Source organism: Polistes dominula, unplaced genomic scaffold (genome assembly GCF_049000335.1).
Source record: "Polistes dominula isolate Pdom_NZ unplaced genomic scaffold, Pdom_raw_medaka contig_73, whole genome shotgun sequence".
NCBI lineage: Eukaryota > Metazoa > Arthropoda > Insecta > Hymenoptera > Vespidae > Polistes > Polistes dominula.
In genome coordinates, this window is record NW_028300951.1 from 57886 (window position 1) to 69634 (window position 11749).

At 39.3% G+C, this 11749-nt stretch overlaps 1 protein-coding gene across 1 annotated transcript; it reads right to left on the minus strand.

The window, feature by feature from the left end:
- Window positions 1-2732: 2732 nt before the first annotated feature.
- Window positions 2733-11735, minus strand: LOC107072103 (uncharacterized). Its single transcript, XM_089171962.1, has 6 exons — window positions 11556-11735; window positions 11360-11472; window positions 9961-10074; window positions 6421-6491; window positions 5229-5507; window positions 2733-5128 (listed from the first exon to the last, which is right to left on the minus strand). Exons 3-6 carry the CDS (start codon window positions 10028-10030, stop codon window positions 5009-5011), a joined length of 540 nt encoding a protein of 179 aa, XP_089028088.1. The 5' UTR covers window positions 10031-10074; window positions 11360-11472; window positions 11556-11735; the 3' UTR covers window positions 2733-5008.
- Between the last annotated feature and the right edge of the window lie 14 nt (window positions 11736-11749).

The following is an 11749-nucleotide window of genomic DNA, read 5'->3' on the forward strand; positions in this document are numbered from 1 at the left end:
GCACGTTGCGTTTACGTTTGCGTTTACACTTGCGTTAAGATTAATCAAGTTAATTACCTAAAGGCGACCGAGCGAGCCACTTTATTAAATTTCTCTATCGAATTGCACTCAAGTTAATGAAACTCTATTATCTTAAATCGTAGCGGGACATGAGGAAGATGAACGTTTTCGCGACGATGGGTCCTTTCTTCCTTCCTTCCTTCCTTCCTTCCTTCCTTCTTTGGCAATTCGCATCGGTTATATTTCAAACGCGAATAAACTTGCTCGACTACCTGGCTAAAAAAGATAAGTTTATCCAGGAAAAAGCATAAAGGGATGGATGAGTTTGCGAGTGCGCCCAGGCAAATCTCATTTCCGCGAAGCAGCGCGCGAGCCTCGTATTATGGGGATTTTCTTGTCACGGGAGTAACCGGAATGGGCGAGGATTAAAAAATGTCAATTTCCAATTATCGTCGGGGCAGTGTTGCGCGGACATACGGGTAATGGAATTTTTGAAAAGGAGATTATATTTTACTCTTTATCCAATTTTCACTTTGGCTGGTATCACCCTCCTCCCCGCACAATGTTACCGAACGAGACTACGCATTTTGTCTTCGTTGAAACGAGCAAGTTTGCGAGATGGACGTTTGTTTAATTCGTTGAAAATGAATTATGATGGGAGGCTTCGTAATATTCCAAAGGTTTACCGTTCATTACTCTTTTCTATTTTTTGTTTTTTTTTTTTTGTTTTTTCTTTCTTGTTTCTTGTTTTTTTATAAGGCGGGGTCAAATATTGTTTTCTCTCTCGCAAACTAATCAACTTTCGTAAGATCGAGGTTGCGACAAGCTGACGCGAGAGTTGTGTCATTTGTCAGTAGGCTTTTCTAATAACGAGCCGAGTCTCGAACGAGTTTAAACAAATAGCTCGGCGCACAAGGCACGAAGAATAAAACGACGAATGGTTGCAAGGAAGTAAGGAAGGAAGGAAGGAAGGAAGGAAGAAAGGATGAACCGACACGCTTAGACGCGATCAATCAGTCGTCTTTGACCGGACCAACTTAATACAGTCGACAAATTGATCGAATTCCAAGTATTCGGTCTCTTGAAATATTCCACGATCCGACGATTGGACCTTTGTCGATTCGTTGAAACTTTGAAAAAAAGAAACACAAGAAAATGTTTTATTATCTATTAAATCTATTAAGTCTATTAAATCTATTAGATCTATTAGGAAAAGATATAAAAGACGATAATCTAGTTTTTAGCAAGTTAACCGTAAATACACGGATAGGCGATGACGCCATTCCCCGGAGAGATCGATTCATTACGGATGTTAAATAAATGATAGGGCATCGGCTAGTCGTGGGCTATCGGAATAGTCGTATTCCCGAAGAGCGATTATTCCTCCGTCGACGTCGTAGCCTCTTGGGCGAAATCAACTCCTTGGGATGTGCACAGGGTAGGTGGTCACGTTACGCCGCGCGACCTAACATTCATCTAACAACATTCGCATCTAACATTCATGATCGACCAACTTACTTTCTTTCGATCTCCATGGTAGATTTGTATTTTCCTTCTTTGCTAGAAGTAAAAGAAGGACTGATTATCGCTTTAACGAAAATACAATTGACGGAGGGGAATGAAAGAACGTTTCCCGATAATGATATATATCTTATTTAGGTGGCGTATCAACGCCTACCTGGACCACGTAGTAGTAGTAGTAGTAGTAGTAGCAGCAGCAGCAGTAGTCGTAACTCAGTTTCCAATAGGATCGTCGTCGTCGTCGTCGTCGTCGTCGTCGTTGTCGTCTCTTAGGAATACTTTATGCGACGTTAAGGATTCCAGGCGCGGTGTCGAGCAACTGCATCGGCGACCTTAAGAATAAGGGCGTAGCTAGGCTAGGTGGTATAGTGTGTTGTACCTTTATATCCTTTCTCGAGGAGTCACACGGATAATCGTATAAAGATGACTGCTAGAGCCGCGGATGGGTATCAACTTTTGATCCTTCGGCCGTCGGTATTCAAACGGCTCTAACTCGATATAAGCGACGTTCCCCAAGGTATCCTTCCCCTTTTTATAAAAGTCAACACACACATGCACCGAGGAATAAAAGTATTTTCTTTCAGGACGCACCAATTCGATTTGCATGTTGGGAGAGGCGCCAAAGATGTCACCTACGACACAACTACTATCTCTCTACTACTACGACTACGAAATGATAATCGTCCTATCGAAATTTCTCGCATCTATCTTATTTACATTTTACAGGGTTAACTGAATACTTCTTTATCTATATCATCAATCTTATATACATTTTTCTTTCGAGATATTTATCGGATAAGAATATACGTCGGGTAGAAGCATCTTTTTCCTCTTGAATATTTCTTCAAAGATCTCTTCTCTTACCGATCTTATCGACAGAGTCAATTTCCACTTTCTGTCTTACTTACAATACCTAATCGTTTCTATCTGTATTATTCCATAGTCGATAAAAAGGATATCCAGTTGAACCTATTTTTGGTACAACTCGAAAACCCTCCTAGGTAGACGTGCTAGGAAGTTTCCTACCTTTACACATTACAGGAATTTATCTTACCGATTTCATTAAATCGATACGAATAGCATGATCGGGAGGGTGACGTAGATTTAACGCGTAGTCATTTAACATAGTAGTTATCGTTCCGAAGAAATTCCTAGGAAATAATAGGAATAGAGAGAGAGAGAGAGAGAGAGAGAGAGAGAGAGAGAGAGAATTCGATTAAAACAGAAATGGAGCTATATTTTATTATGCTATATTTGAATTTTAGCCATATCCAAGAGTACGCCATCGTAGTTTACAAGAATGCTTTTAGGTTAATTCGTATTAACCGCGTTGTTATAAAATCATCGATTAAAAGACAGAAAGCTCGATATCTGTCACGCTTTTGAGTCATCCTCGATTTGAAATGCGTCTCGTTCGAATTTCGCTTATGTTTTCACGGATGAAAAAGTATGATGAGCTAAATCGCAAAATCGATCGATCGATCGATCGTTAACGACCCTACGCGATAACAATGAATCCAAGTATAATCTAAACCACGGAATTAGATAATAAGGAGAACGAACTTTATAGGCAATTTGTCATAAATTGTGTCCCCTAAAAAAGTAACAAAATACCAATACTTATTTCTGGGATTTCTTGGAGGGCGGCATGGTGATCACCTCGATCATAGTGACGTCACAGAAAATCATTGAGTATATTTTGGGGATACTTTTATACACAGCGATCGTTCTCCTTATTATCTAACTCTGTGATCTAACGTTCCTGTTCGCGAGTAAAAAGGCAGTAATACGTATAGAAGTAAATAACTAATCATAAGTATATGTATATGTATATATATATCGGTAAGAGAATGAACGATTAATATCTAATCGGATTATAGCGTATCGTTAACGATGATTTCGACAAAGCAAAGAGAAAATGTCCTTAGTCTTGGATAATTTATTTATTGGAAAAATGTCTTCTTAAAAGCTCTATTCTATTTAGATTCCATCGCGGTAATCGTAGATTAAATTGTAACATTTCCATGAGATCGAATCGTTTGACGCGATATAAAATGACGACTTGGAAGGTCGATAGATATACGCAAACGATTATAATATTGGATAAAGGAAGACGAATTTAATCGAAATCGATGACGGCATCATCGAAATCGAATCTTTCAATTGTACGATAAATCGCTGGCAGTCAGCGTACGTCCTATTATAACGCATAGAGTCTTAATAAACGGTCGTAACTCGGTTACACGGTAACTCGGTGTTGTCTCCTTCTCAAAAAACTAACCATTATAATAATAATAATCATCATTATCTTTTTTCCGCTTTGTTATCAAAGAAAGAACAAACGACGAATTGTACGTACTTTTAATGATGCCAATTTACGAAATTCTCTCTGTCTGTGTGTGCGTGTGTGTGTGTGTGTGTGCGCGCGTACGTTAATATAATTATTGGGGAAGGCTTCGATTTGTAACTCGAGATGTACATAGAAAACTCGATCAGAGCGCTCGAAACTCCATCTATATTATATTATATTATTATTATATATATATATTTATTTATTTATTTATTTATTTATTTATTTATTCATTCATCATTGAAATATTCATTTAATAATCTGGCAAGCTTAGCAACAAGGTAGGTACAGATAATTCGTAAACGGCGTAGCTTACGAACGAACGTGTCTTCTCGTTATTTGGCACTAGAATCCCTTCTCTTACAATACATTCAAATCGACTTTTGATCTGCCCCCATTCCTACGAACATCATGTTACATCTTCGATCGGATGAACGCATAATTCGTTCTCAGGCCTAATTTCGTTTATAACTATATGTCATATATCTTGATATCGTTAGGATCTACGTAATATAATACACAATAGACACACACCTTCTTACTTCGAGAAAAGAAGACTGGTAATCTCTCATCAGTAATGTATTATGTATATCTTTGGTTTAACTGTGTGAGCAACGATATATTTAAATTCGCTAAACTCGAATAGTTTACAATAATAATAACAATAATAATAAAAGGAGTAGGAAATATGATGTATAATATAATTAACTCTATTTTGTTGTCTAACGCACCTAACGCGTAGGTACATGAATGAACAACTCTCGATTAACGCCTATCCTTCTATAAATAATTTGCCATAGGTTGGCAAATAAAAGGGTTGCCCTTTATTCATCGTCTGCCTATTTTCTTCGTCGATCGCAAAACTTTCTTGTTCGAGCTGCTGCTGCTGCTGCTGCTGCTGCTGCTGCTGCTGACCAATAATGACCAAAAAATGTAGAAATTGGAAATTGGAATGTTGTCATTTGTAATTTGAAAGATGCGCGAAGGAGGAAAAAGATCTGGCAGAATCCTTCGACAAGTTTTAAACCAAGTGTGGTGGCAGGCTGAGTTAATAATAAAGGGTCTTCTTCTTCTTCTTCTTCTTCCTCTTCTTCTTCTTCTAGGTTCTTCTTTTCTTCTTCTTATCCACTTGGCCTGCTACTGTATAGAACACGTCAATGGATGCGACAAAGCGTGATCGAGCAATATTGGAGTGCCCGCTGCCAATTCCGTTCTCGCATCGCCACCACAATCGTCGTCGCAGTCAAAGTAGTTGCTCTGAAAAATGTCAAGTTGCATTGAAGAACAATATATAATTAGAGTTGTTTCTTCTTCATTTTTTTCCATTTCTCTCGAGTTTTGTTTGTTTTTTGTTTACCTGACAATCGATGCATCGACAACTGTCGGTCAAAGAACACGTTAGTCCGAGTATTTCAACGGCTTCTTTGTAAAGCTCCGCGCTCGACTTTCGTTGCCTCGGCGGAGAAGTGGGTGCGCTTACTGTGCCGGTTCCCGATGGTCTTCTGGCCCTCTTCAATCTCGAGGAGGATTCTCGAGACAAGGAGGAGGTCGACGTCGATCCTCCTCTCGGTCGATCGTCGTTAGTGAGAAGTGCTCGTCCTGCCGGCGAGGCGAATAGTTGCAACATATCCATATCCTGAGAGACCAACAAATCATCAAGCATTTATGAACATTGGTATATTTAATTACACCAAATATCGCAAAAAATATTTCATTTCTAAATAATAACAATAGAAAAGAAGAATTTAGAGCAGAAATCGTTATACCGAAAGAAAATAATTGGAAATGTTCCAACGGTTCACACAAAAGTCCAACGGACTTTTTATTCCATTTATTTGGATGAAAATATTGTCAGGGGATTATTTTATTTCTACAATAAAATACCCAGGGCCCATAAGATGGCCCATAAGAATAGACATTAGTCGATGAAGAAATTTCCTTTTGCACAATCATACACGATTTAGTTAGAGTTAGTTGCTCGTTAGCGTTATACTTTTTGTCAATGTTCGCGAAACATAGTAAAAGCAATTATCGATCAATTACAGGACGCAAATGTAGACGAGCGGGTCATCATCCATTCGGCCGTTAACTGCGACTACTCGATGTTCCAATTAACAAGGTGGCGCACGTAACAGAAACTCATTAGATTAATTAAACTCTACGTTTTTCAATAGCTCGCTAACGAAAATGATAAGTTCAATTTGTAACAAAAAATGCAAAGCTTTCTTCTCGTTGATGATCTTTTTTTCTTCAATCAATGGTAAATGATTTAATTGAAAGTAACGATTTATTAACCGATGCATTCCAGTTATCACGAGGGAATCCGACCGACAACACAACGCGTCTATTCATTTAATCTCTCTCATTTGTTTGTTCTATATTTGAAATCCTTTAGAAATATTCTCAAAGATTATAAGTTAGCCGTGTTTTCATTGAAAAAAGCAATCGAGAGAATTCAACTCGTTACATTTATTCGATACCAAACACACCTGCTGTTTCCTTTTCATAATTACGAATAGGACGAAACGCGAAAGCGTAGATATACACACCGGCAAGGATTCCGGAGTGTGGTCCAGCACGTATATGCTGTTTGTATATCCGTACAACATGGTGTCCAGATCTGAAAGCAAAGAAGAAGGAGAACATTCAATTGAATTGTTTGAAGTTAGATCGGAGAATAGCAATTTCCTAATCTCCAAGTACGCAGGAAATACGGTCAAGAGGCTCTCGCTCGCGGTTTCCTCTCCAATTCGTTAGGATTCAAATATTCTTTCTCTAACTTTTCGTCAGCGCACTAATAGTCGATAACGATTCGTTCCACTTCTCCGGCACATAATCAAATCAAATCAAATCAAATCAAATCAAATCAAATAGAGATTGTATAGAAGGTAAATAAGTCGAAGTGGAAGAGCATCAAATTATTACGGTAATCTCCGGGATTAGCCGTAGTTACGTTCTCGAACGACTATAATCCCATATAGAGTTAGATTTAGGAGCATAAAAACGAGAGACGACGCGATTTTGGGAAAAAATGATAGCGCGATATTCCTTCGATGGACTTTGAAAGCCACTTTGATGATATCGCTGGTCGATCCATTTTCATGCAAATGGTTCCGCCGTCAACCGACCGACCGACCCTTCACCGATGCGCCGCGTTTACCTTATCCGAAAAAGTAAGTGTGAAAGGGAAGTCGGTCGGTCGGTCGGTCGGTCGGTCGGTCCACCACGAAAGCAGTTCGATCTCCACGATCGAATTTCAATTTTCCTCCTATACCAACGGACTTTATTTTATCAACAATTTTCCCAAGAGAACTCTCCGAGAGTTACTTATTTGCCAAAATACAGTCGCTAACGATTTATTCCGTGATTGCGTAACGAAGGACGAGGAGGAGAGACATTTTTCACTGCAAACAGTTTCCGCTTTCAGCTGCATTCGGACAAATGAATGTATTGCGACGACGACTTTCCTAACGCATTCCTTTTCTTCGATCGTTTAGAAACTTGGACAGAATGATTAGTTGGATGAAATAGTTTTCCATCCTATTGCGTAGTCTGCCCAAATCAATTTGACAAACTTTACCTACGTGATAAACGTCTTTTATTACTTCGAGCTAGTTTGAACGAAATTCAATGTTTCACAGTAAAAAACTACAAAAACGACGCTTTGTTGATACGCCAAGATACGCGTTCTACAAAATATCATTGCTTTTTGACAATGAGTCTACGATGTTATCGAGAAATATCTGTTGTATATCTCTTGTATATCTCTTGTATATCTCTTGTATATATATAAACTTGAAATGCGAGCGTAGGATTTATCTCGCGTAACATGAATTATAGGAAATAGCGATGAATCTCGATATCGTTCGTGTCCCGACACAATACAATTGATTTCCCTAGCAAACTCGATTCGTAACCAGTTTCGATTGCTATTTAAAATAATCGGTATGCGTTGCTAATCGATTATATCTTGTTACGTATTATGCCTTCGCTCGCGTGCATTTCTATACAATATATTCGAAAAATGAAAGTGTCATTAAAAAGACAAGAAATAGATATAATGTTTGAACATTATTCAATGGTTTACGGTTTATCGCACTATCGGCTTCGCAAATCGCAAATCGCAAATCGCAAATCGCAAACCGCGCGTAACGCTTACATCAATCATTTGATCGGACATTCAAAGATTCCTACATCACATATCATTGAAAGAAAACGTACGCGCGTTGGTTTAGTTAAGTTTAGTTAGCGATATGCAAATTTCACGTTAAATCGAATCAATATTGCATTACGGAGCAGGGTACGACACGATTGAATTCTCTATGCGTTTCCATAGGAAATACATGTTCGTTTATTCTTATAGAAAGATTTTCAGGGTATCGTAGACGTTCCGCTTTTAAAGAATGATCCGCTTTAAGGGAATAATCCCACGAGAGGTGGAAGTTTCGCAGAGTAATAAATGATGATAGAACGTCCAGAAAATGATTAGTTTCAGTTTGTCGATTGGATATGCGAGGATAAACTAAGAAAATAGACTAAGAAAATAGACTAAGAAAATAGTAGAGAAAAACTTGCATTTGACAGAGGTGCTTATCGATCGAAAAAAAGTCCCAAGTTTCTATGGGATACCAGGGAAGAAATGGCCCTGACCTAGTAAGGACCATGAACCCGAGTTATGGGCTTTGGTAGCAGCAGCGTAGGGACGAAATCAAGAGCGGAGAGAGCAAATACACGGAGGGCCACTTGGGTAGCGTTAAATAATTCATAGACACGGGCATCGGTGGTCGCTAATACTACTACTACTACTACTACTACTACTATTACTACTAGTAGTAGTAGCCCATTCGACCGTTCATCACGAGCAATCGATTGGAGACTACGGGGGGAGGAGGAGGGGGTGGGGGTGGGCGGACTTGCCCTCTGCCTGCCACCAACCCCACTAAGCACACCCTACTTATGATGCCTACGATTTCCAAGAATAAGCATTGACATCGATCAAAATTCGAACCCAACCAACCAACCAAGTAGAATGAATGCGATATTGCGATAGATGGAACAACCAAACCCAACACGCGTTTTTTCTTCTTGCTTGCGAGCTATTAAACGCTATTAAACGGTATTAAAGCGCTAATGGAGTTAGAGAAAGGACGACCGAGGGATCGATCGATCTCTCTCGACAAAATACGGCCAAGCTTTTTGCAAGGATCGATAAGAGAACTCATAATTCCTTTTCACATTTTCGCGTAGGCATTCGCGTAGGAATATTGAAAAGCTATTTTACTTGTGATATCGAGAAAAATGTATTAATGCGATTAAAAGGCAAAAAGAAGAAAAGGAGCCGAGCCGTTGCTATTCTTTCGATAAGTAGACTAACTATATTTTCAAAAGAAACCAGATGGCGAACGAGCAAAACATCGAAGCGATAGAAATCGAAACTTTTCTCTCTAGAATCTTGTTCTCTCTATTCGTGGAATTCAACGTGGATTCAAATAATGACCAAGTTCATTAAAGTAATAAGGTGTAGTTATTAATGCTCCGAATACCATTTTTATTCGACGTTGCGTTAATTAATGTCTGGATTAATTATCGAAGAATGTAAAGTTTCCATTTTCGTTTCGACACGCAAAGGTGCCTGTCGTCTGCCTGCTGGTTATACTGTTGAACGACAAAAAAAAAGCGAACAATTTAATGTCCAACTTTAGCTACTTTTTGCGTTGGTCGATAAGCAAAAGGAGGAACTTCCTCCTCGTCGTCGTCGTTAACCGTTGCATAATTCCGATAGCTCCTATCAATGCGAAATCATTAGTTGAAATTAATGCGATTTCTATGGGAGGCGTGCTTACGATATTATATGTATGTACATACTATCGACTATCGACTATCGGCTATCGGCTATCGGCAATTTCAATATTTACATGCATACGAGCGAGCGAGCGGCCACGGTAGACGACGACGATTGCCATTTACTACCGCAATAAATATAGTTTGCTGTCGATCATTTATTGCAGCGTAAAAAATACAATGCGGTGATCGATGTCGCATTTTTAATCGTTTTATGGAAAATATATAAATCGTCGAGGCACACCGACCTGTAGGCGTACATGGAGTTCTTGCTGCTTCCACGAGGTCTTCGCGACTTCCAGGTGGAGCCTCCAGCATGGTCGCACTCCCGGAGAATTTCCTTACGCACAGCAGGCTCAACGCTGTAACAAAGATCCTAATCAATATCAATATAAATCACCCTTACGCATATATAATCTAGTTACTTCATTTGGAGTTATTATTATTCTATTTGTTTTCCTATTACTATCCTTCATCACATTTCGTATTAATCTTTTACGCGGGTCTTATCCTTGGTGTTGCGTAGCACGCAACGTAAGGCGTAAATCGTATAGCATATTTCCCAGCACATTATTGAACTATAAAACTCGATTCGAATTTTCTAGAAGACCATAGAATCCAAAACAGACACACTAAAAGAATTCTCTTTAAATCTTCAAAGCACTGGTGCATTGTTAGATCTCTCGAGTGTTATACGATACACTATGTAAACGTGCGATAAGACGGAGAGAAAGAACATTACTCATAGGAAAGTTCCTTTATTCTTAAACTCCACTATGACCCTTACTAAAGCTCTTCCATCGGGAGACCCCCGTGGGTGGACCCGTCTACTATAGGTCAATCAACTTGGGTAAGGGATTTTTTTGGTATAAAAACCCCTCGAAAAATAACATCAGTCAAGAAGAAGAAGAAGAAGAAGAAGAAGAAGCAGTCTACACGCGGCATCGTACTACACGCCTTGCAAGCAGCAACGACAATCAAGAACGAAACTATTTTATCTAAGTTTTTACTTAGCAAAAGGAGAAGAGACATTTTTTGCATTGACCGCGATTACAGTTGCGGTAGATCCGCTTTACCCATCGAACATTCTAATTTCAAGGGAAAATAAAGAGGAAACATTTCTATCTTTGATCGCGTACGAGTGGAAGTAGCAAATATAAAATGTGCCATTTCATTTATTGCGATGGGATGCGATAGGATCGATCTTCAAATGTATTATTATATATAGGTTTTTCCTAGCTACGTCGCGTAACATTTCTAACAACTGTTGGAACGCATTCGCTCGAGAAATTCCAACATAAGTATATTGTAGGTGGAAGAACTGTGTTGTGTGCAAATTGTTTGCTGGAAAAATTGAGAGAAGCTTTTACTCTCGCAAATTCCGCGTCGATCGTTGTTGCACACACCAGTTCTCTGCGGTTTGCAAAGGTTACTCTCTATGCGCATTTACAAAGGTCCTATGCATAAAGCAGCAGCGAGCTTTCCAATCGCTTTGTCTGCCAAAGAGATAGAGAAAAGCCTCGTGGTTAGCGTAGATAGAAGTTACCCTTAATGCCCTATCGATTTCGTCCAAGGCTACATTCGAAAGGATAGTGAAAATATAGAATAAAAGTGAAAAATAGCTGACAAAATGTCGTCTAGTCTTACCCCGCTTCACGTCTCGCCACGTGTTCGTGATTTCGATGAATCTACGCTGCCCGTTTGGTGTTTATCCATATAGTCCTCTCACATTCTTTCGCCGTCCGGTATACAGAGCGACTCTGAAAGAAAGCAAAGGAAACTTTATCCTAAAAGTTGAGAATAAATTAGACTAGAGACTAGAAACTCGAACGGTCGAACCTACCGTGACAGCTAACATCGGAGGAAGGTTCATGCGTTATTCATGAAATTCTTGAGTTGTGAACGTGTTCTCGTTTGGTCACGTGGCTGAACACAGTTGACGCAAATGCAATAGGTAAACGAGGAATCTGTTTTGCGCGTGCATAAACGCAATATATGCATGAGACGACAGGAGGACAGGGTGCACACTAATTCCAC